We start from the raw sequence: 27,418 nt of genomic DNA on the forward strand, positions 1-27,418 counted from the left end.
TATTTATAACTAATCATGAACTTACTAATTTGTTTTCTGGCTGAATCTACATAGACACTCTTCAAAGGTTTTGGTTTATTTATTGCTTTTGAAATTTGATTTTAAGGTGGAATGAAGGTTAAAGATGACAGAGATGAGTCATCTCCATATGTTTCTATGCTTGCAACACATGATGTCGCCACTAGATTCAAGGTAACTAGATAACTAGATGAGTCATCTTATGCTGCTATGCTGTCATGCCTACCTGATACCAATATATTTGTATTGATTGATCCTATAGATGGTTGATTCTGCCTGCCTGGTTGATTCTACCTGCTATGTTTGATTCATTAATTGGTGAAATATATTCCTTTTTTGAAGCATTAACAAATATGTCTTGTTCATGAATCCAATAACAAATAGTTTAGAGGAATTGCAGTCCGATAGAATTTCAAGTACTTATTAGTGTTTTAATCTTCATAGAACAACACTTGTTGCATCTACAATTTGTGTGGCTACGGAGCTAAAGCATATTTTTTCTCATCTTTTATTACCAACAAAGCTCTCTTTGACAAGTTTTTTAGAAGAACATTCTTTCTATGAAGCTGTATTAGAAATTTTATCGTTACAATTGTTTCAGGTTAATTATGAATTTTGATGTATTCCTTAGTTAAGTTATGTTTGATATTAAGAAATGTCTCTATTTAGTTATTAAAATTCTCGAAATCACATTTGTTTCAATATATTTTGAATGTACTAGTTAACATTTAATTATTGGTTAGCTTTTTTAAAATTATTATATTAGGCTGGGGTTACAAACCCTAGAATTTATTTGAAAATTAAATGTAATATAAATAGATACTTTGAAATCGTCGCAAATAGGATTGGAAAAATAATTCAAACTAAAATTCACGACAGTTTATAATCGTCGCTAATTGTAATTTATGACAGTTTGAAACCGTCGCAACCAGAATTAAAAAAATAATTCAAACTAAAGTTCACAACGGTTTGTAACCGTTGCTACTTGCAACTCATGACAGTTTCATACCCGTCGCGGTTGATGACGACGGTTGGGGCGATTGTTTTAACAACCGTCGTAATACACCCTGGAGACACGCGTTTTCGCGACAGTTACACAACTGTTGCGCCTTGCAATTTGTGGCTGTTAAAGCCGTCGTAATTCACCAATTTTCTTAAGGGCCAAAATGAAGCTACAAATAGGGGCTCCCGCAAAAGGGATAAGCAGGACATTCATCTTGGAGCGAAGTGTTCAGTACATAGCCTCAAAATCCCCAAAGCTATTCACAAGCACTCTTCGTTTAGCAGCTTCCCTCATCATAGGGGCAAGCTCACTTTATAAACTGGTTTTTACACAAGAACATTGGCGCCGTCTGTGGAAACTCGGTGAAAATTTGTCCCAGACCATGCTCATAAGGAACAATGTTAGAAACACAACTAGATACGACTTAAATGCTGACCATGATCGACGAATTGCGCCAAAATAATGAGACACTGCAAGACAGCGTTCAACAGCTGCATGCAGAGTCAGGGGGACTCTCCTCCTGAGGATGATCCTTTTGAGGCCCAACCTCTCTCTTAAGAAATCTAGGAAGATACGGTTCCTGAGAACTTCCGGCCACCGTCCCTAGCTACCTATGACGCAAAACTGATTCTCAAGAGTATGTCCTCTCCATTAATAATCAAATGGCGGTGATAGGCCTCACCGAGCTTATGGCTGGCATATTAAAAGATGTAGCTTTGAGATGGTACATGAGCCTTCCTCGGTAGTCCATCTCGAGCTACCAAGATCTCACTAAAAGGTTGGTCCAACACTTTTCGGCCATTAGGCATCGAAAGGTGTCCATTACTACTCTGTTCACAGTCCGGCAAGGCCACTTCGAGTCTCTCAGGGAGTACCTCGCCCGATTCAATGAAGAAACCACTAAGGTCTCTCACCCCAATCATGAGTTGTTCGTCGGAGTCTTCTAAAATAGACTCTGGGCCGGATAGTTCAATGAGTCACTAGCCCAGAAGCTGGCGTCCAATATGGACGAGATCATTACTCAGGTCGAATGCTACATGTAACACCCTGGATTTCCGCTTACCCCGCGGGGATTCCGGCCTACCAAGCATGTCACCAGCTTAATCAATACTCCCCCCTAGGTCCGCTTATCGGCTGCCCAGGAAATATTGTTTTTGCCTCCCGCAGGAATCGAACCATGTACCTAGGGGATAAGTACATATTCATAGCAATTCCTGCTACCAATTGAGCTAGTAGCTCAAGTGGTAGCAGGAATTGCTATGAATATGTACTTATCCCCTAGGTACATGGTTCGATTCCTGCGGGAGGCAAAAACAATATTTCCTGGGCAGCCGATAAGCGGACCTAGGGGGGAGTATTGATTAAGCTGGTGACATGCTTGGTAGGCCGGAATCCCCGCGGGGTAAGCGGAAATCCAGGGTGTTACATTAAAATAGCTCAATCTTTTAATGTAACACCCTGGATTTCCGCTTACCCCGCAGGGATTCCGGCCTACCAAGCATGTCACCAGCTTAATCAATAATCCCCCCTAGGTCCGCTTATCGGCTGCCCAGGAAATATTGTTTTTGCCTCCCGCAGGAATCGAACCATGTACCTAGGGGTTAAGTACATATTCATAGCAATTCCTGCTACCACTTGACCATATGGTCAATTGGTAGCAGGAATTGCTATGAATATGTACTTAACCCCTAGGTACATGGTTCGATTCCTGCGGGAGGCAAAAACAATATTTCCTGGGCAGCCGATAAGCGGACCTAGGGGGGATTATTGATTAAGCTGGTGACATGCTTGGTAGGCCGGAAGCCCTGCGGGGTAAGCGGAAATCCAGGGTGTTACACTACATAAAAGGGGAAGACAGTAGTCAAGAGAAAATAATTCAGGATTCCTCCAAGAAGCCAAAGTCTCAAAAGGGAGATCATAGAAAGAAGCAAGATCCTCAACGAGTTGTTCCCCGGGAAAGGAGAGACGAAAGGTCCTCGCAGAAGCCGCTTCAATGATCCCAACAGCGGGAAGGAGCGCACACCACTCTAAGCACTAGAATGAGTTACATATTTCGGGAAGTATCCCATCTGATTCTCATACCAGACCCTCCCAAGCTGAAAAAGGCTACGCCATGCTGGGTGGAGATTCGGAAGCATGGTGCAATTATCATCATCTTCGGGGGCATACCACCAATGATTGCAAGCAGTTGAAGAAGGAAATAGAGAAGCTCATCCAGATGGGACACCTGTCCGCTTACACGAAAGATGATCGAAAGAAACTTCCCGACATGGGGGAGCCAGAACCCGCGGACTCCTTACGCCGTAAGAAAGGCAAAGAAGTTGTAACTACCCACAAAGTCACAACGGTCCACCACACCTTTAATACCATCGCTAGAGGATTTATTGGCGACGGAGAAACCAGTTCTTCACGCAAGAAGTACGCCTGAGCTGTCATGCACATATCCGAAACTATGGTACCCGAAGGTGAACAGGACCCCGGCCGGTTTCTCCAAACGAGATGCTATGGGGATCATGCCCCATGAATATGACCCCATGGTAATCAAGATATAAATCCGTGATTGGACCGTGAAACGAGTCCTTGTGGATTCAGGTAGTTCCGCTGACATACTCTATTGGGAGGCATTCTGAGGAATGGAGTTCGACATTGTCGAGTTGCTTCCTTTTTGAGGCACACTCGTTGGCTTCGCTGGCAAACATGTTCAAATTATGGGGCACCTACCCGTTCTTACTACCTTTGGAAGCGGCGAGAATGCAAAGATTATCAAAGTCAGATATCTGGTAGTGAATTCGGTGTCTCCTTACAACGCTATAATCGGAAGACCCTCATGCAACGCCCTGGAAACCGCTCTATCAACACTGTACCTCATAATGAAGTATCCCATTGGAGACGGACGTGTAGGAATCGTTAAAGCAGATCAAGGCTTGGCAAGGAAGTGTTATAAGGACATTCTAAAGCTGAACAAGAAAACACAACCTCAGGACCCGGGAAAAGATAAAATGGACACAATTAACTTGGTTGACCTGGATCCTCGAGCTAATCCCCTCGAGGACAGTCTGTCTCCTTATGAAGGGACCAAAAAGACCCAGTTCGGGGATGATCCGTTGCAGGTGACCTACTTGGGAGTCAACCTAGACCAAGGGGAAGAAACTGAGATAGTGGAAGTTCTGCGCCAAAACATTGATCTCTTTTCCTAGAAGCCTTCAGACATGCCCGATATCGACCCAATCATGTGCCATCACTTGGCGCTTGACCCCGGGAAGAAACCGATTTCTCAAAGGAAGCGCAAAGGTGGTGACGAAAAAAGAAAGCCATTACTGAGGAGGTCAGGAAGCTGTTAGAGGCTAGGTTCATCAAGGAAATCAAGTACCCGACATGGCTGTCTAATGTTGTCATGGTGAAGAAGAAATCCGGCAAGTGGAGAATGTGCGTCGACTTCACAGATCTAAACAAAGCATGCCCAAAGAACCCATATCCTTTGCCTCCAATAGATCGCATGATCAACGAATCTTCCCGGTACCGTCTCCTCAATTTCATGGACGCGTACTCCAGATACAATCAAATCCGCATGAACCCGACTGATGCATGTTTCACTGCTTTCATGACCGACCATAACAATTATTAATATAACGTGATGCCTTTTGGCCTAAAAAATGCAGGGGATACCTACCAGAGGTTAATGGACAAAGTGTTCGCCAACCAGATTGGCAGAAATATGGAGGTGTACGTGGATGATATGGTGGTCAAAACTCTAGCATCCAAACGACATATAGAGGATATGGCCGAAAATTTCAGGTCCGTGAGAAGTTTTGACATGAGGCTGAATTCAGAGAAATGTACATTTGGAGTTCAAGCCGGGAAGTTTCTCGGTTTTATGCTCACAAGTCAGGGAATCCAAGCCAATCCCGACAAGTGCAAAGCAATCCTCGACATGAGAAGCCCTTCGTCCAAAACAGAAGTTCAACAACTGAAGGGTAGGTTGGTGGCTCTGTCCCGTTTCTTATCTTGTGCAGGCGACAAAGCCATTTATTTATTTGTAGCAATTCGGAAGGCTAAAGAATTTGAATGGACACCTGCTTGCCAAGAGGCATTCTTGGCCGTAAAATAGTTCTTTTCATCTCCACCAATCTTAACCAGGCCAAAGGAATACTCTCCCTTGATGTTGTACCTCTCTGTAACAGACAATGCCATGAGTTCGGTTCTGGTTCAAGATAGTGGAGAAGGGGAGAGACCAGTGTATTATGTAAGTAAAGTGCTGAAAGATGCAGAACAGAGGTACTAGAAGATTGAACGATTGGCCCTGGCGTTAGTTATCACTGCCAGGAATCTAAGACCGGCATAAAGTCACTGTCAAAACAAATTACCCAATAAAGCAGATACTTATGAAGCCGGACTTAGCAGGAAGGATGGTCACATGGGCGGTAGAGTTGTTGGAATACGACATTTAATTCACCCCAAGAGCGAGTATTAAGTCTCAGGCATTGGCCAACTTTGTGGTTGAATTAAGTGCCCCGAATACTGAGGAAAACATCAACGGTTGGACTCTCCATGTTGATGGTTCATCAAATCTTAAGGGTAGCGGAGCCGAGATAGTACTCGATGGACCTGACGATTTCGGGCTAGAATACTCTTCATGTTTCAAATTCCAGGCTAGCAATAACCAGGTCGAATACGAAGCACTCAGAGTCAGGATGAAGCTCGCTGAGGAGGTGGGTGTTACTCATCTGACGGTAAAAACAGACTCGCAGTTAGTAGCATCACAAGTGAAATGAGAATACTAGGCAAAGGAGGTGTCACTGCAGAGGTACTTAGCAAAGACCAGCGAGCAACACAGGACTGCATTAAAAGCTTTTTCTTCTCGGCAAGAGATAAATCAGTCATTTTGTCTGCATAAAAGAAAATCACATTGATTAGAAATGCGTAAAAAGACAAAATAAATGCTTATCCGATAAAAAGGCCATTACCAAGAAATGTCAGAAGTTCCTTATCCGGAACCGGAAGCAAGGATTTAATATTCATCATTCTAAAAGAATCTAAGACTTTCAAACAAACACGCTCCACTTCACTTAGCTTCTCAAAGGTGAACCCACATGTAGGAACATGGTCTTTTGTCCAGTAGTGAGGAAAGAGGGCGTGGCCGTCAGCTGCGTAGAGGACTTGGGGACAAGTCGGTCCACCCTTCACTCTCACAAACTTGCCCTTATAGTCCTTGTAATTGCTGGTGTAAGCTATCAAAAAGCTTCTTGAAGGGATACCACTTATTTGAATCCAACTATTTTTCTCTAAACCCTTCATCTCGAAGAATGAGAAAAGCAAGCCTATTGTAGGAACAATCTAAACGGTCTCACAAACTCTCTGAAAGGCTTTTATGAAGCCCCAACTATTCAGACGAAGTTGTGATGGTGCTGCGTTCACGGTTTTGAGAATGACGACTTCAAAACCCGAGAAGGGAATCCTTACGTCAAAAGCTTCTATCACACTCGGATAAAAGTAGAACAACTCTTTCTTAGAACTCGCTAGGCGAAGGGTACAAACTCTCTCCCAGGTCCACAGGGTTCAAGCACCAAGTCATCTTCATTCCCGGTCGAGGAAATCCCTTTAAGGGGGGGGGGGGGGAGCTTTGCTATCTCGACTTCGTCGAAGGAGCTAGTCTTGTAGCTCATGACTTCGTCGTCAAAAGGGGCGGCGGTCTGCATAATGAATTCTACGGAACTTGAGGAGGAAGAGGAAGATGAATCAAAATTATAACAGGCTTCGTTAAGAAGTCTATTCATTTCATCCTTCCCTAAAATCTCTTCCATATCTCTCAGGAACGAATCCCATAACTCCTTTCTCTCAACAACATTAGAGGGTTTTTCGAACATCTTGTGGTATTCGCCCATACGTGCTATAGCTGAATACGTTTGTTTGATTGATAATAAACTAAGAGAATAAAAAGAAGAAAAGGAAACAATACTTGAGAAATAAGTGCTCGCTGGGAAACTTGAGAATCAGAAACGTTTTTAGCTTGCAGAAAGGCAATGATAGAAGCGTGGAGAAGAAAATGGTTTAAATAGGCTTTAAAGCAATAATGAGGGTTAGGCGAACAATTCCATAAGAATACTCGTGTTTCCCATAAAAGCCATCATTGCTAGTGCCTAAAACCCCGCTAGGCGCGCAACCTATCATTTGACTGACATGTTTCAAACGATTATAAGATCCCGATGACTTCATCTGAGCATATCTTCTCGACGAGAACGAGGACACGTACTCGGGGGGCTTGTTCCGGGCTCGGGATTCTTGTAAGACCGCGACCTCAAAATGAGCATACTCATACACGCTTCACAGAACTACTTGAAAAAAATTTACAAGGCCAGTCAAGTATGTAAGTCGGATACAAGCTACTATACCGGTCCTACCGAGTTGTCTTAGCCGAATATAGAGTTATCGTGAACGGGTACCTCAAGCGGGTACTTGTAAGACCGCGTAGGGATGGGAAGTGAAAGGTCGTAACGTTTAGACCTGTTACACACAGCTCGGCTATAACTGATGATTGATTATGCCATCAATGATCAGACATTTAAAGCCATCTTAACGCAACAGAGGAAGCTCGAAAGTCACCTCTTTAATGAGGTCTTAAGGGCCAAAATGAAGCTATAAATAGGGGCTCCCGCAAGAGGGTTAAGAAAGACATTCATCTTGGAGCAAAGTGTTCAGTACACAACCTCCAAATTCCCAAAGCTATTCACAAGCACTCTTCGTTTAGCAGCTTCCCTCATCATAAGGGCAAGCTCACTTTATAAACTGATTTTTACACAAGAACAAACATAAAGCTATTCAACCAAGATAATTGATTGTTATAGTTATTTTTTCTATTATACCCTCATTTATTTTCTCTTTTTAAATAAATTTAATCATCATTCTCTTTTTTTAATGACTAATTAAGGGAGTTATTGAGAAAGTAAGGGTATAATTGATAAATTATAACATAAAAATATAAAAACGACACTTAAATAGAAAAAAAGTTCCTCTAAAACGACACTTAAAAAAGAATGGAGGGAGTATTAGTTTTTAGATATTCTTAGTAATCAAAAAAATAATTCTTAGCATCAAAAGAAAATGTTCCAAGATGTTAACTATTTAACATGACTTGATTTTATAAGTGTGCAGAAAAACTTTACATTGTGAAAACATATAAACTAATCTCTAACACTATTTGTGTAAGGATTTTGTTATCCTAGAGTGATGATATGAAAAAGAAAACATAAGTCAGAAGATTTGATAAAATATTGAGAGACTAATCTAATTATCAATCTTCATTGCCACGAGGAGTATACACCTCAGGCAGTAGGTTCTTTGCAATAGATTCAAAATGTTCTAGATCATTGAGCCACAAAGTTTCTGGTGTTGTATACTCTAAAATTTCAATTTCCTCTGTCATTCTTTTCAATTCGTCTTTCATATTCTTCAAACTGTCATCATCATCATCAAACAAGGTGCCAATAGGCATGGATTTAACAAAATTGTATACATCATCATGATTATGTTCTTCCTGATAAGTATGTTCTCCCTGCTCTTTCTTTTCTGATAACTTTTTCTTGAATATCGAGAGCAATTCATTTTTCTTCATAAAAGTTGTCAATGGAGAGTTTTTCTTCATATTCAACAATTCTATAAACACGATTTTATAGTAGAGACTCTTTTTATCACGCTCAAGTTTGGCTACTTTTTCTCTCTGCATTGACAAATTTCACCTCAATTTGTATTAATTACTAGATAAGCTGAAGTTAATAACTGTTCTATTTAAACTTTACCTCATAAACTCACCTTTTTTTTTCCATAAAAAGACAATTGATTTTCAGAAAATTCTCTAAGAACTGCAAAATAATAAAATAACATAATTAAGTTTATATACGACATTAAAGAAGTTATATGCAAAGGAATGTGAAAGAAGGTAACGTACTTGTTTCTGGATTATCATATTTTTTTAGTTTCATATTTTCATCCAGAAGATTCAAGTTATTGGTCGAAATGGAACTTCGAAGATGAAATTTTTTCATTAAATCTTCAATATCGCCATTTTCTAGTGACTTCTTATCGTCTTTGGGAAACAAGTGAACTTTGAAGGATGTAATTTTCCCAGTTTTTTCTTTTATTTCTTCAAAAGACTGCGTTGAAGAAAATATTTTTATAAAATCATTAAAAAACTATGGTGTATATCTTGTGAGTAAATATTTATTTAGATCATTTACCTTGATGCGAGGTGTTTTTCCAAGAGGTCCTTTAGTTAGAGATGTAAGAAAATTCTTGTAATCTTTTGTAGACCACCGAGTGAAAGGAATATCTTTTATTAGAAAGTCATTTGAACCTGTTATAATCACTTTGCCACTCACCAAGAAAGATGTCTTTTTAGTATTGTTACTATTATTTTCAGTATTGTTACTATTATCCTTTATAATGGCTCCATTAAATCCTTTGTACCATGGAGTCATTTCTGAAATTGTTCTATCCTTCAGCCAACTTTTAATATTTTCAATAATATCCCTTGGATGATACTTTGGAACATATGAAGACCAACCTACACTCAATGCTACACATCCATTGACGAGAATAATGGGTATTATGGGTCTGTAGCTGTACCACATAAACACACAATTTGAGTAAGTTATGGTATTTCCACTTTGAATTATAATCATTGATACTAATATAAAGAGAGAGAAAATACCAATATGGTTCAACCGATTCTCCGTCTTCATTTAAGTAATCAAGAAACATATCATCATCTTTAAGGAAGATGTATCTAGTAATACTATTAAGTTGAGTGCGTGTGTATCTATAAGCTGCATGATCTTTGCCTCGCTGAAATGAGAAATTGATAGTTAGTACTAAGACTAGATATGATGATTATCAAATAAGATTGAATATTTTATAAAATAAAACAACAAAAGGTTAATCTTCAATCGAAAGAGATCAATCTCACCAATTTAGAACTACCAAAATGACCCAATGGTAAGAGAAGATTTATGTTATTACTATTCACATAATCCTGCGCCATTTTAATAATTACGTTGGCAATAGAAACTTCATTATGTCGGTAGGAGGTGCGCTCAGACACATAACCAATTAAATTGCCAATATATATTGGTTTTACTAGCTTCATTTCTTCACGTTGTAACAACGAAAAAAGAATCTTTCTCTGAACTTTGTTAAGGCCATCAACTAATGATGGAATCTTCCTTTGAATATTATCTATTGAATACAATATTAATTCTGAATGGATGAATTCTGCATAACTTGGAGTTTTCGTTTTTAGGTATCTCTTAGGATTCTCAGGCTAAAACAAAACAAAAGAGAATGAATTAATTTCTTTAAATTTATAAATGAAGTTCGTAAAAAATATATATTATCTCATTAATAAACATCACACCTTAAAACTCCTTATCCATTCTTTTCTACCCGATATATTTTTAGGATCAAATGGTATATCAATAGCATGGTCATCTTCATTTTTCCAAATAAAATATTTTTTATAATCTTCAATGTTTTGAAAGTACTCCAATGCTTCCTCGGGAGTGTTTGTACTCAACCCCTACAAAAGAAAAAAAAAAACATTAAAAGGAGGATTTATTTATGTAAATCTAAATAAAATAAAATAAAAACATTAAAAAGGAGGATTCACTTATATAAATCTAAATTTTTTACTGGAGTAACAAACCTTATAGTAACTTATCTCCCAACTAGATGGATCTTTGCACGTTTTTTTCCATGATTCATATTCTTGATGAAAGTAAAATGATTGTTTTGTTCCAGATTTAGAAATCTGCATAAAAATATTTTTTTTTCATAGACACAATTAACCAGAGCTACAAAATAAAACATTTAAATCACTCATATTTAATAAATAAATAAAAACAACAATGATTCCTTCCGGTTCCTTTTTATTCTATTCCTCGCATATTTTATTATCTTTTATGGAAATACTTATATATATTTTTAGTTTGGATCCTATTTAGTGATATAATATATGTACTCATAAATTTCAATAACTAATATATGTACTAAAATTTCATATCACTGATTCTATTTAAGTGTTGCAGTTAAGAATAAAAAATTATAATAAAATGATTAATATTGCAAAATTAAAACATGAGAAAATAAAATTCATAAATCAAAATAATAATAATAATAATAATAATAATAATAAGATTTATTAGACTATTTAATGTAAAATTAACCTTGATTATTGGCGTAGGAGCATGAGACAAAAAGTTTTTACATTTGAGTAGCGAAGGCCATAGCATATATATCAAATTTATTATAAGTCCTTTAAAATGTGAGCCATCGTAATCCTGTACACAAATAATTATTAAAGACATGGCAACTTTAATTGGGTAAGAAATAAAAAATAACAAATATAGTTGTGAAAAAAAAGTCTATTACCGGATCACTAATTATCATAACTTGACCGTATCTCAAAGAACCAGAGCCAAATTTATAATTATTGTCCTCTTTTTTTCTTAGTCCTAAAATAGTAACGAAACTTTGAATTTCTTCATTGTTTATCATGTCATTCAGCTTAAACCACCTTCCACGCACGTTTGGAATCTTTCCTTTTAGTGGAAATACGCCATAGATGTCTTCACTATTGATTATTGAAGACAATCCACTCATCTACAAAAAAAAAATAAAAAAGACAGACTCTGAGTAAAAATAGTAATATTTACAACATATAATGAAATAGGTATAAACATGAAATATTGATAAACAATAGGAATAAAAAGTATAATATTTATAACATATATTAAAATAACAATAAATAATAGACAAAAACTTACAACAAATTCTTTAGCAGAATCTCCCTCCGTCAATATTAGAGTGCACAAATGAGATTTATCTGTTCCAGCAAACTTTGCATCTTCAAGTTTTTCTATAGAACTTAGAGGTTTGTATTCATTATTGAAAAATATCATATATTCTTGTTTATTGGCTGGAGTTAGCTCATTAACCACTCTATTCTTGATCTTCATAATAGTATCATTAGTTTTCACCTTCAATTTGGAAATAGACCTTTTGCTTAAAGTTTTAACAAAAATCTCCTGCTCCATGTCACAGGTTTGTCTAAGTTGCTATTATTGTATTTTCTAAATATGTTTATAAAACTTTAGGTAACTCAATTTATAGAGGGAAGAAAAAATCTGGCCATCAATATGTAAAATATTTTTTAGATACGAAGTATGTAAATATTTAAAAATCTTAATATATATGTAATAGTTAATAGAGAAAAATAAAATATTTAAAGTATTAAATGACTTAAAATATTTAAGATACAAAATAAAAAAAATAAGATGCTTTTATTATTTGACAAAATTCGATTAGATACATACCCAAAGATTTGATTAGATACTGTACATGTACATGATATGATTAATAATAAAAATTTAACACTAACTAAATAAAATATTTTATTTGGCAACACATACACTAAAGAAAAATATATATACTTGGTGACACATAGACTTAAAAAAAAAAATACATAGATTCTTATAAATTTTATTTTCAAGTAATCGAAATTGTTTCTCTTTGTCTATCCTCACAAATCCAACCTTGCTCATCACTGTCTCGAATGTGGAAGGAACTACACAGTGACTCCAAGGCTGAGTTTGATACTGTGAAATAATGAAATTTGGAAATAGTCGATTTTCTTTTTCTGAAACTTATTTTAGCTGACAGAATTGGCGAGCCAGAGACAGAACATCAGGACATTAGTATTCTGAAATGAGATGGACATTATATGACACTTGAGGTGGATCATTCAAGTTTATCACATTGTTATGTATTTCATATTGGTTGATTTCCACTATGACATGTTAGGTATTTTCCTTATTAAGCGACTTATGTGATTTAATTATTTTTCTTCTCTTACCTTGAAAGGTGATGCAGTCATCGACTAATAGCTTTGGTCTGACGCATGTAGAATATTTTGACGAAGTTGTGGAAGGTAAGGTATGAAAACTCTGTTTTTATAGTAAAGTAGGCCGTTTGAAAACCTATACCATTTGTTTTCACTGTTATTTTGTGCCACATATGTTTGATCAAGATCTGACCAACATTGTCTTTTGCATAAAACTCGCAGAAAGTTGTCAAGAGATCTGGAATGGGAGAGGACAAGGCTAAAAGCATAGGGCTATTAGAGCCAAACTTCCTACTCAAGGCGTCAGCCACCGAATTGGATTTGATAGAACTCTCAAAATTAAAACCTTGCAATTTGGATGTCCATTTCTGTTGTTCTAGTGTCTGGATCTCTGAAGCAGCAAATTTCTAAGACTCTTTTGATTAGTGTAAATATGGAACTTTTGACCATTAAGATTTTGACGCCATTTTTTTACAACTTCGGTGATAGCAAATATTTCACAGACGTAAATTGAAGCGACTTGCATTCTTAGACACATCTTCTTACTGAAGAAGGCAATAGGATGACCATCCTGAGACAAAACTGTACCAATAGCAACTCCAGACGCATCTGTTTCAATAGTAAAAATCATTGTAAAATCCGGTAAAACCAGGATCGGCATTTTGGTCATTTTTTTAACTATCTAAAGGCAAACTCAGCCTCTGTACTCCATGTGAATGGCTTTCACTTTATTTGGATCAGGTGCAACACCACCAAAAAAAAAAGGATTTGAAGATAGAGTGTTCCGTAGATGTACATACAGAACATTCTATTATATTTTCAAATCAACTACACTTTACTCCTAAACTTCAATTTTTTTAAAAAAAATAAAACATCAAATTATAGTAAATCAAAGTAATTGGAAAACCTCAATTACACTATTTTTGATTTACTATAATTTGATGTTACATTTTTGTTATAAAAATTAAGTTTTGGAGTGAAATGTAATTGATTTAAAATTATAACATAATATTTCGTAGGTACATCTACGGAACACTCTATTTTCAAACCATTATGTTTTCATAGATGTAGACACTGAAAATTTCATGAACTTGGGATTTTCCCAATTAATTGGAAAAATCTCAAGTTTCACTATGTTTTAACGCTTCCGTAAATGCATCTATGAAAAAAAAATTATAATTTTTTTTGCAGAGTTACATCTACGAAAGCAGTGTGCATAAATGAAATTTCAACATGTGGTTAAGAGATTGAGAAATTCTCTTTTACTTTTTACTTTTATATAAAAAACAGAGAGAAATAATAATTTGAATTTAAAAAAGTGAAAAGTGAATTGAAAAAATTAAAAAAAAAATATTTTTTACTTCAAATTATTAGTTTAGATTAAACTAATAAAAAGATAATTTTGGGATTTAGAGAAAAATAATTTTTCCTTATAGGTTGTTGTCTCTTAGTTAGTTAGCCGGTCATTAGCTATCTCAATAGAATCAATGATCTCTATAAAATATGAGCTTATATTGTTATTTTAAAAAGTTTCGTAAACTTTTCCTAAACCTTAACACTTTAAACTTTTCATGCTACATAAATAATAGATGCGAGAATAAAATTACATCATGCACCCTACAATTAAAATTAAGAAATTTTAGTCAAAACAATATAAAAGTCAGAAAGTTATAACATCATCATCATATGCGACGTATAATGGTTACGAGGAGGAAATGCATGCTATAAAAGCTATAGACATAAGCAGTAATACTAGTATTTGTTTATTGATAAAAACTTGGTTGACTTTTTTTATTGATAAAAACTAAGCTGACTTTTGTAAAATGTCAAACACTGTCATTTTATTTTATACAATCGTTTTGAAAACGGGTTGTTCAACTGTCATACGAAATGCGCTAGCCGGTGCAATGCGACATTAAGATGTCCAAAAATTATGTCAACCTACTTTGTATACCTACATCCTCTTATGATCTCTCCACGAATCCAAAGATATAGAAAATTTCTTTAGCCACCTCCCTATGGGGGTCACCCCCAGCGAAAATCCCAAAATATCCCTGCTTCGGAAATGAACTTCCGAAACGTTTTTTTTTTTTTAAATTTCCACAATTCGGAAGTGCATCTCCGAAAACACCCCATGGGGGGTGTCTTCGGAGATGAACTTCCGAAAACACCTCATGGGGGGTGAATTCGGAAATGAACTTCCGAATTATGCAGAAACTGTGTTTTTTTTAATGTTTTTTCTTAAACAGTCTCGCATTTTAATTAAACGCAAACGCCAAATAAAAAAAGCAACAGATAAACTGAAAATACTAATATGATAAATCCGATGAAAATAATATATACAAACCGAAAATAATAATAATACTGTGCGAAAGATACAATCCGAAATCAAAATATAAATAAACCCGACCACTACTGGGTGTGCCTAACCCTCTCACCCTGGGCCCTCCTCTGCCGCCTGTACCCCGCCGCACGGCCCGCATCAGTGACGATCATCTTCATCACGGCGATTGCATCTGGACCGCCCTGATGAACGACACCTCGATCCAAGGCGTCCCGCCCAAGCATCTCTATCCGCTGGCTGATCGGCATGAGATCAATGGCGTGGTCATCCTCAGCCTGCTGGTTCTCCAGGATCTCCTCATGTGCTGGCCTAGGAGCGCCGGGAACGTCGGGTCTCAGCAGAGGATGGGACACCCTGTAGAACCATGTGACGTACCCCTCCTCACTGTGCCAGTCCTGTGTGACCCGAGTGAGACGGTACTCCTGCGGTACCACATGATGCTGCCACTCCGCCCATATGGCAGTGAGCTGCACTCGGGTCACTCTGTCGGGAGCAGCCTCAAAGGGTGACCTGGGTATCCGCTGCACGAATCCGAACTGACGCATGCACCGCTCAGGGAGATACCGAACCATGATGGTAGTCCCGCATGCCAACCAGCCAGAATATAAAGCAATGCCGTCAAAGGGGACAATCTGAGCGTAGTCGGCAAACGGCCTCCAGGTGACGTCGTCGTGCATCGTGCGGTCCAAGTACAAACGGTATTGTCCCACCGCATCGTTCCCCCTCTGGAGAGCGTATCTGGAGGCCCTGGGCATGGCGTCAACGTACGCAGGATCGGTGTGGAAGCCGTGGATGTTGGAGAAGTAGGAGATGATCCAGCTCTGAAACACAAACACGATAATGTATTAAAAATAAATACGAAACATAAATAAATAAATAAATACGATAATGTGTTAAAATAAAACGTACCGTAAGTAGTGTGCAGGATCCGACCAACTGCCTCGTCCTCTAGTTGGAGGTCTCATTCAGCTTCTGGTAGAGGTATGCCAGAGTAGCTGCCCCCCAGTTCCACTGGTGAACGGTATCCAGGTCCATGAAGTAGCGGAGGTAGGTCACGTCGACATACCTGACACTCTTGTCCACAAAGCATGCAGCGCCTACCAAATGCATGTACCAGCACCGGAGAGCGCAGTCGCGGTGATAGTGTGTGAACAGCTCGTCACCCTCACCCTCAGCCTCGGCAACCGCGTCCAGATGGTGCTCAAAATAAGTGCTCAGTGTGGTGAACCGGACATGAGGCCCAGAAGTCATGACGCACTCAAAGTGAGCAACCTCGTGCTCCATGCCCAAATAGAGCGTCATCCACTCAATGGCCTCGACCCTCTGGATCTTGGAGTGGTGCAACAGCGGCCCCCTAATCGGCAGGTGGAGAAGACACTGCACGTCATGCAAGGTGATCGTCATCTCCCCAACCGGCAAGTGGAAAGAGGACGTCTCCTTGTGCCAGCGCTCCACAAATGCCCCCTGCATGCCGGTGCTGATGGTGGTGTACCCCGTCATGCAGAGCCCGTTGAACCCTGAACCTCGCACATGGTCGTTAAACCACTCAGCTGCTGGTTTAAACAGACTGAAAATCTTGCGGGCGTGGTTCACCATTTTCAGCGGCTCTCTCTCCTGTTACAAAAAAAAACAAATAAGCGACATATATTAAATAAGCGACATATATTAAATAAGCGACAAATAAACGGTTAAATTATAAAAAATGGTGACAAATAAACGGTTAAATTAAAAAAAAATACCTCTCCCTCCCAGATCCGCCGAGCGACGTGATCGTGGTAGTGAATCAACACAGAGGTGTCAAAGGGCCCTCCCGGATAACCGTCCTCCTGCTCATCCTCCTCCCCGGCTGGAGGGTCAACATCCGGTACCCCTCCGGCTCGTGGTAGGGCACTGCCACCACCTCCTCCTCCTCCCCTCGTTGGCGGAAAGAAGATGCCCGAGCCAGCCGACTCCTAGATTCTGAAGCAGATGTACCCTCTCCCTCGCCCACGGGAACTCGCACACGGCGTCCCCGACCCTGCCCCCGTCCCTGGGTCGACGCCAGCTGCGCCGCCGCCCGCTCGCGTCTAGCCGACGCAGTCTGGGTCTCCCTACCCTGTCTGATGCGTGCTGGTTGGTTGCCTGACATGTTCCTGTAAACAATTGAAATCGGTTAATATGCGAGAAAAAATAAAAAACTAAAAAATTTGAACTTCTGATACAATTCGGAAGTTCATTTCCGAAAACTGGGATGGAGGTGTTTTCGGAAATGAACTTCCGAAACACCCCTGCGATGGAGTTTTCTGCAACTTCCATGGCAGACCCCAAAACCAAACATAAAACTAATTCAAAATGCTTCTAAAAAACCTAAATACTACTAACAACCAGTCCATATATCATTTATGCAATTGAAACCCTAAATAACATTCATTTGAATAATGAATCTAACAAATTCAAAACTTACAAATTGAGTGATTTGTGGGCTTTTGAATGTTGTATAGCAATGTGATTAGAGCCTTGATGCATCCTTGGAAGTGTGTTTGCACAAATTTTCGCCTTTTCTTGTTTTTGATTTGAGTTAGGGTAAATGAATGGGGGAGGGGGAGTGTTTTGATAAATCTGCAGAACCCGCAGTATTTCGGAAGTTCACTTCCGAAATGCTGTTTTCGGAAATGAACTTCCGAAATTAGACAATTTTTTCAAAAAAAAAAAAGGCGCTTTCGGAGATGCATCTCCGAAAACACCTTTTTCTTGCATTTCGAAAATGCATTTCCGAAGTCAGGGGTAGTATGGGGTTTTCACCAGAGGTGGACTAGAAGGTAGGGAGGTTGGCAAAGAAATTTTCAAGATATATGACTATGTGTTACCAACAAAGTGTCGAGAGAATTGACAGTATTAAATTAAAAAAGGAATTTGATTTATAAAGTCACTTATTCGAGAGTCAAACCTAATTAAATTTGAAAGAAAAAGTCCTATTACTTGTTTGAAGATTAATCTCAAAGTGGACATTATACAATTTTTTTTCTTTCCATAAAACATCTCGTCGGTTTATGTTTGAGAAACTATGTATAATCTGATAGTTTATGTCGAATCTAAATTCAAACGTGAAATAATCTACTCTAATTTCTAACTTGTCCAACTGGGTATGGCTAAATTAGGCCAGCTAACATATCAAATCTACCAGGCCGGCCCATAACCGACATAGAGGGGTTATTTAGCATGGAGCATGACTAAGTCAGATGGTTTAAATGGGCTAAGTCGAGTAGGTCGGCACAAGTTTAACATGTCTTTTAACTAATACCTTTTAACTAGCGAAAGCATGCAAGACTTGTAAATAGTTATAAATGGTATATCACAAACAAATAAGAATATGACTTAATTCTCATTATCTGTCCTTACGTAGACAGAGAGACAAAGATCTTAATGATAAATAAATTGGCCATTATGGACTAAAGGCATACAAAATCCTATATAAATTGGAAACCATTGCCATCACAGGAGGAGGATAGATACTTTTCTATACGATATATATTCACATTTGCGACTTTGATTGACTTATAATGGGTAGAATTATCAACCAGTGTATTTAATCTATATAGACATAAATGGTACAGTATAAACCATGGAAATATGTTGGGATGAATAAAGGAGAGAAAAGATCCTAAATGCATTAGAATAACAATCCACACTTAATAAGGTAATTTATTTTAAAGAAGCAATCCAAACAAAATCACATATTACTTTAATCTCTTGATCAGATACAACTTTTTACCTCAATTAATTTAAATGAATTAATAAACACTCTTAATACATTGGTTTTTAAAGCCCTGAATATCATGTGTAATATGGCAAACTCTATCCTTATTTTCGGGGTCAAGTGTAACTAATGGTGAATGACTCAATTTTAACGCTAGTTACTTAAATTTCTTATTGTCATGTCATAACAGTCTACAATGCAAACACCATAGCCGAAGGATTTACTGGTGGAGGTAATTCTATATCTTCTCAGAGGAAGTATGCAAAGCAGGTATTTGCGGCAAATGTAATATCTTCTACTTTACCCAGAAGGAAAATAAGGGTCAACATCATCTTCTTCGAGGAGGACGGCCTCAGACTCAGCCCTCAAGATGATGATCCTCTAGTCATCACCGTGCAACAGGGGAACTAGAACCTAAATTGAGTCCTAATAAACCCTGACAGCACTACTAACATCGTGTTTTGGGACATCTTTTAGAAACAATAAGTCAACCCGAATGACATAAAAATGTTTAGTGGTTCTTTGACGAGGTTATCAGGCGAACAAATACAAATAATGGGACACATAACCCTGGAAACCACATATGGATAGAGAGTCTGACGCCTGGGCGATTGACATCAACTATCTCATTGTGGATGTTGTATTACCATATAACATCATTCTTTGGCGGTCGGTTATCAACGCCTTGGGAGTAGTTGTATCCATTATGTACCTGACCTTGAAATATTCGCTCCCCAATGGGCGAGTTGGTACAATCTGAGGGGATCAATAAGCGGCTCATGATTGCTACCTGAGTAGCCTAGTGACATCCAGGGAAGATTTCGCCCTTGTTGATGTTCCCCCTTTTAAATTTCCAAATACTGACTTCGAGTGTTGGGACCCCGATTAGGAGTGAAACCGGGAAATTTATACCCTTATATTTCCAATGATAATAAATTAGTGTGTGGTATTTGTCACTTGGCAAAACATTTTTTTAACTTATCCTATTAATTTATCACATGCAACCACTGAATTGGAATTATTGCATTTTGATATTTGAGGGTCAATTTTCACCCCATATGTTCATGGCCACAAGTATTTCTTAACTATACTTGACGAATTTAGTAGATTCTCATGGGTCATACTTATAAAAAGCCAAATTCTAAGTTTCCTTACATGTCCACAACTTTGTCCATATGATTGAAAATAAACACTGTTGTGAAATCAATGCCAAGAACAAAATATAATAGGTTTCTTTTCTTGGCAAGAAACCCACAAGGGTAGGAAAGAGGGAAGCAAGAAGAAAACAATATTGAAATTGGTTATAAAATGATATTCTTTACTTTCTCTTTGAAACAAGATTACAAGTGTTACAGAATAATAATAACCTCTCTCACCCTAATTAGGATTTGCGATGTGCAATATGAGAGACTACTATGCTATTTATAAGAAAACTAACACACTAAATTAATGGGATTTTACACACAGACTCATTACACAAGCTTACTTAGGGAATAAGATACCTTAAACAATTGGGCTTAACAAACGAGCCCAATGCTAACAATCTTAGGATTTTGACTATTATGTACTTGAGCATATTTCGACTACAACATTGCAGGCCTTCGACTACAACATGTGAACAGACTTCGACAACATGCTAAGATTCTGTCAAATTGTCGAACCAAGAAGCTACCCTTCGACCCTACTATAGTTTGATCCAATATCTCACAAACACAAAATCACCCCTTAAACAATAAGAATTGACAATGTCCCTTAATTTTGTTTGACTTCCTTTTACAATCCCAAAGGGATTCTACATCAAAAAGATTGTGTTGAAACTCTCCAACAAAATGGGAGATTAAAAAGAAAACAATAACGCATATTGAATGTTGGGAGAGCATTGCTATATCATTCTAGATTACCCAAACAATATTGTCCATATGCCCTCAATCATAATATTTTTCTCATTAAATAAATTACATCACATGTCCTTTAAAATAAATCTCCATATATTACCTTTTTTGACAAGGAACCTGACCTTACTTCATTCAAAGCTTTTGGTTGTCTTGCATATGCATCAACATTACAATCACATATAACCAAACTTGATGCAAGAGAAATACTATCTATTTTCTTAGATTACTAGACAAGACTCAAAGGTTATGCCCTTATTGACCTAAACTCTACAGAGATCTTCATTTTTAGAAATGTTAGATTTCATAAACACCTAATCCATTTCTCTTCCAAAAATACCACTCCTAATAATAATCGGGAGATCTATTCAAGCAATACCACTTCAAACATGCCAACATAAAGTAGTGAAAATGACTTTGTCAATGAGCCACGCAAATTAGATCATCATCCACTCCTAACACATCACCTACAAACATATATTTAATAATTAAAACACAAATCCTTCCTATATTTATATGCCACAAATTACTTTATCTTCATGTGCTAATTATATTGACTTGTTTATATTACATGCATATAATGATATTGAACTAAAATTATTTGTTGAGGCTAACATGTTTGAATGTTGGAGACAATAAATGCAAGTTGAATTTGCAACTCTTGATAGAATAGGCACTTGGAACATTATGGATTATTTTCCAAACATCAAATCAATAGGCTATAGATGGATTTTTTAAAATCAAGTTTCTTTTTGATGGCTCAATGGAAATTTTTAAGGCACAATTAGTAGCCAAAGGTTACAACCAAATTGAAGGATTTGACTACTTTGACACATATTCATTAGTGGCCAAACTAACAATTGTAAGACTTGTCATTTCTCTTACTTATACAAATAATTGGTTTATACATCAATTGGTTATAATAAATTTTCTCCTACATGGTGAATTTCAAGAAGATGTGTACATGGTCTTCCCACCTGGCATAAACCCTTCAAAACCAAATCAAGTGTGCAAAAATATTTATATGGTTTTAAGTAGACTATAAAGAAGTGATATGAGAAGCTCACATCCACCCTTCTCGATCATGGTTGTGTCCAAGCCAATGATGATCATTCATTATTCATCAAGAAAGAAACCATGTCATTTAATTTGTTATTGGTATATGTAGATGACATAATAGTTGTATGAAACTCTTTAGTAGAATTCGACAAAATAAAAAACTTTTGACAACTTAAATACTTTATTGCCTTGGAAGTAGCTCACTCCAAACAAGGAATCTCTCTTTTTCATGAAAGTAATACTTAGATCCCGTATCAAATACATAATTCACTGGTTCCAAACCAGTTAACACACCTGCAAATCCTTCCATAAATATGTTTCATGATGATAGTCCTCTACACAATGATATATCTTCTTATAAAGGTTGATTGGTTGCATTCTATAATCAACCACTATCATACTAGACATTACATTCGCCACTCATTATTTAAGCTAATTTCTCACTAAACCAAACACAGTTCATTTCAATGCAAGTGCAAGAAATTCTTCAATAGCTGAAACAATTACATGTTTAAGGTTTCTTATTCCCATGTGATTCATCTCGTCACCTTATTGATTTCTCATATGCATATTCGACATGATCGATACAGAGCAGGAGATTAATCTTAGGCTAATTCTTCTTCTTATTATTGATACTATGATGCATGGAGAAACAATTAGATGCATGTAGATATTGATCATTAGAAACTAAGTATCGAGCCATGACTACAACAACATATGAGCTGCGAAGGTACGCGTATCTCCTTGAAGTCATCAAGATTCCATCAACAAAACTACATGTACTCTATTATGATAACCTATGTTTCATCTATATTGCATTTGAGCTCATGTTCCATGAATGTACCACATATTTTTGAAACTGCTTGCCATCTTGTTCGGTTGAAGCTTCAAACTGGTTTACTCAAATTGATGCTTGTATCTACCAAAGATCAAATTGTTAATTTCTTTAGTAAACCACTTTTTCTTCAACTATTTCATATTATTTTATCTAAGTTGGAGATGATCAACATTTATCCTCCAAACTGTTAGGGAATAACACATAATGAGATAGTTATAAGTTAGTTATTTAAAAAACTAACTTGTTCCGTAAGTTTTTCACTTTTAGATAGTTAGTTAGCCAAACTTTCCTTTAATTGGCCTTTAGTTTACTATTAGTTATAAGTTATATGGAGGCTTTGATTATATGTTTACACCTCTAGGATGTAGAGTATGGACCTTCATTCATCTTTAAGTATCTATTGCAATCATCTTTTACAATCAATGAAGTTGTGTTGCTTTGTTCTTATTAATAAAATTACATATGTTACTAAAATGGCGAGTGCATGGTGGTTTTAAACATTCCTAACCATTTCCCCACCTTGAGCTTTATATATCATGTACCTGCACTCGACTAAAGTTGTGCTTTTATTTCCAAGGTAGACAATTTTGGGTGGAGTCAGACAAATTCAGATTTTACCGTAACACTCAATATGAAGCGATTTTCACATGGACAAATATTTCGCAAAGGTCTTCACAAATCTAGAGAGTCATACGATAATCTCATAATTTGCAAGGAGTATGCCACTTTAAAATTTGCAAGGATGAAACCCCTACAAAAACAATCTTGTTAACTCACACATTTTTCAGTTGAATTAAAAACCCATCAGTATATTACATTGATTTTTGTAATGAACTCACTCCTATAAAACAACAATATTTAAAAAAACAATTTTTTTTAAAATTATTATAAAAACTTAAAGGTTAGTATAATCGGTAACTTTAATTTCCCCTTCAACATATACACCACACGAAATGAAAAAATTCCAAAAAACAAAATCTTACACCCAACATTTGCAAGGAATGTACCTTATTAACATACATTATTCTAATCACTAATAGAGTGGCATGCGTACAACTTTATTAACCACTAATAGAGTGTCATCTGTATATATAATTTAAGTATTCTTGTACATATATGCTTGTATATATAACATCTTGTAAACCAATGTAACAATATGAAAAATACAGTTACTTCCATAAAAGATTTGCAACAAACTTTACTTTCGGTCGAGTTTTTCTTCTTCTTCTCCATGCATAATCGTGTTGAATATTTCACCATTAACATGGTATCAGAGCTTAACAAGTTCTGGTAGCCATTGTTTTCATTCTTCGATTGCTTTCTCCTTGATTTCATCTAAAAAAATTGTTTTTTTTTCTTTTTTTTCCCGCAAATCATCTGTATCTTCTTGCTTGTGTTATTCCATTAATGGCATGCTAGAGCTTCACTGATTTTTCTACGAATTTGACAAGTTCATACTATCTTCATCCGAATGAGAATCCATCTCTTGTTCTTGTTTCACTATTGCTTGATGATAAGAACTACCACACTTAGGCTATATCAATGCACATCACTTTGATTTCCAAGAACAACGAAAAGTTCATTGATGAAACTCTCACGAAGCCTCTGATATCTAATCATCTACATGGTTTTGGCTTGGATTCATCGTTTGATATCATAATCCATTTCTAAATTTATGCTTTGGATTGATAGTGCAACTGGTGAATCGGGCGAGACAACAATTGTACAGATTCTAGGGAATTTAGGTGTTTTTAGGGGAGATAGGCGGTGGCAGCCATTGTTGGACGACCCTCATCCTTCACGATTCCACTTCTTTTCATGTTAGTCATTCGCTCCCCCACCCATTGGAATAACCTCCCTCTTTTATAGCCAAACTTTTGGATGCCCAAGAGTCGCGGTGTTTTAACGGGGTTTAATGACCACTAACCACTCATAACCGTCCCATTTATTAGTGGTTTATAACAGATTCGATCATTAACACTTTGTATCGGAACAAACTATTTAATTGCTCATAACGACTCCGTAGTGGACAACCCTCCAAGAACCTGGTCCCTAGAATCCGAGACGAGCTCATAAATCGTCACCCGACCTTATAAAAATCACTAGATATACATCACTATAGTTATTAATTATCCACCAGATAGCTTCTTGTCAATTTAACCATTCTTATAATTATTAGATGTTTTTTTATATCTTTTCATTTTTCATAAATATTACATTATTTTCTTAAGGAAAGTTACAAAATAATAAACACTCATTTTTTTTACAACTTAGACTGTTAGACATATCTTTAATCACATTAAACTTTAGCGACTTTAATTAAATAAAAATTAAATAAAGTTAATTTAACTAATACTTAATTAATTAATTCAATTACATAATCAATTACAACTTTAATGTAGTTAATAATCTACTCTCTCCGTTTTTATTATAAGTCGTTTTAGACTTTTCACACAGATTAAAAAAATAATAATTGTTGTATGAAAATGAGAAATTATGAAAGTTTTTATAAAATTATCATTTATTAATGATATGTGGAAGATAAATTTATATAATTGAAATGAGAGAGAATAATAAATATTTAAGACTATAATAGGAAAAATAACATTAATTATTAATTGGAATTATAAAACGACTTATATTTAAATACAATTTTTTTTTCCAAAACAACTTATAATAAAATACAGAGTATTTGATTAAATTAATCATAATTTTATTAATCATTAACCAGATCCCACCCAAAAAAAATTCGATGTACATGAAATGTATTCTTAGCACAAGTTACAAAACACTATTAAACTTTAAACATTACACCATCAGCAATAGCATGAGTGTTAATCTTCATCAACCGTCAAGTCTGAGTAACAATATCAGTCAACAACGGTTTCTGGCCGTACATCACTCCATCATCTTTATCCTTTCCAATCTCCACACAATCAACAGAAGTAAGCATGTGGGCCCTCACAGCTTCAAATTCCCAATCGGTGACCCCAATCACATACAACATCAACCCCGCACAACAAACTTGGGCCGCAAGTAGGCCCAACCAAAGCCCACGAAACCCAACATCCAACCAAAACGCTAACACAACCGCCACCGGCATCCCCACCATGTAAAATGCACCAAGATTCACATTCGCCGCCACACACGGCCGCGCTGTCCCCCTAATTACACCGCAACCCACCGTCTGAGGACAGTTACCAAGCTCACATAGTCCGAGAATCGGCAGCGCCAATGATGTCAACTTTAGAATATTTTCATCCGAAGTAAAAATTCTCCCCCAGCAAAACCTCGTTGTCGCGGCAAAAACCGTCGCTGAGAAACCTATTATCACAGCGACGAAAAGTGCTACGATAGATGATAGTTTCGCTCGAGAAGGACGGTTAGCTCCAAGCTCGTTTCCAACACGCGCGGAAACAGCAAATCCAAGAGAAGATGGAAAGACGTAAATGAACGAAGTTGTTTGTATGAGAATCCCCATGGATGCGACGGTTACAGTGGGGTCCACAAGTAAACCGCATAAAACAATCATTACTTCATACCACCACCATTCTAAACAAACGGAAACGCAGCTTGGAGCCGCGAAATGAAGCAACGGCTTCCAGCCAGTGAAAATCTCTCGGCTTGGGGCTATCCATGTGACGCGGTGTAAGCCGGTTAACCGAATGTAAACGACGAGGAAGAGTAAGATGAAGAGGTTTGATGCTGCGGAAGCAGCTGGGACTCCGGCGAAGCCGAAGCGAAGGAAGAGGAAGTAAGTTAGAGGGATATGGAGGAGAGTTCCGGCGAGTGAAGCTATGGTGACAGGGTGAGTGATTCCCTGTGCACGAAGGTAGATACGTATAGGGTGGATGAATGAGTTTGTGATGAGATCAGGGAGAGAGAAGATAAGATAGGTTTGAGCCATGGTTGTGATGTTGGGTTGCTGGTGTAACGAAACGAGGATTTGCGACATGTTAATCCAGAGAAGTGAAATGGGTAAGGAACATAGTACGAGGAAAAGGATACAACGTTGGAGGGTTAAGGAAAGGAGTTTAGGATTGTTTGCTCCGAAGGCTTGGGAACAGAGAGGCTCCATGCCGAGGGAGAGACCGGAGAGGACGGAGTAGCCAGTGATGTTGGCGAAGGCGATGGCGAGTGAACCGGCGGCGAGTTCGAGTTGTCCGAGGTAACCGAGGAACATCATGGATATCATGGAACGGGAGTAGAAAATGAGAGCTGTTAGGGCGATTGGGAATGCTAAAGTCATAAGAGATTTTGTTTCTTCCATGATGATGGTTGAAAAGGAACATGTTTTTTCTTTGGTAGGTAAAAGATGATGAAGTTGCTCTGTTTTTGTTTCCATAATTACTGTGTGTCTTGTCAGAGGAAGACAAGGAGGTGAAATGAATGATAAGGGGGGTACACTAGTAGTGAGTTTAGATGAAGGACTGTGGAAGTGGCAAACTACTGCATAGGTACTTTCTCTTTATTTATATGAGAGAGTGAAGATGGAGAAGGAGAGTTGGTGTATATATAGAGTGAAAAATATTATATTGTGAATAAAAAATTATTTTCTTTAAATGAAGATATCAAGACTCTATTTGTTTAAAAATAAAGAAATAAAAAGTACATTTTAAACCTATTTTACTATTTAAA

At 37.2% G+C, this 27,418-nt stretch overlaps 2 protein-coding genes across 2 annotated transcripts; both read right to left on the bottom strand.

Moving 5' to 3' along the window:
- Positions 1 to 8,309: 8,309 nt before the first annotated feature.
- Positions 8,310 to 12,105, bottom strand: LOC131605980 (DNA topoisomerase 2-like). The gene is made up of 9 exons (XM_058878268.1): positions 11,836 to 12,105; positions 11,441 to 11,671; positions 10,716 to 10,820; positions 10,428 to 10,589; positions 10,152 to 10,334; positions 9,981 to 10,046; positions 9,726 to 9,859; positions 9,253 to 9,634; positions 8,310 to 8,735 (listed from the first exon to the last, which is right to left on the bottom strand). Exons 1-9 carry the CDS (start codon positions 12,103 to 12,105, stop codon positions 8,310 to 8,312), a joined length of 1,959 nt encoding a protein of 652 aa, XP_058734251.1.
- Positions 12,106 to 25,631: 13,526 nt separating this feature from the next.
- On the bottom strand, positions 25,632 to 27,125 carry LOC131605981 (protein DETOXIFICATION 51-like). Its single transcript, XM_058878269.1, has one exon. The coding sequence runs from the start codon at positions 27,123 to 27,125 to the stop codon at positions 25,632 to 25,634; it is 1,494 nt and encodes a 497-aa protein (XP_058734252.1).
- Positions 27,126 to 27,418: the final 293 nt, after the last annotated feature.

Source organism: Vicia villosa, linkage group LG5 (genome assembly GCF_029867415.1).
Source record: "Vicia villosa cultivar HV-30 ecotype Madison, WI linkage group LG5, Vvil1.0, whole genome shotgun sequence".
Lineage (NCBI taxonomy): Eukaryota > Viridiplantae > Streptophyta > Magnoliopsida > Fabales > Fabaceae > Vicia > Vicia villosa.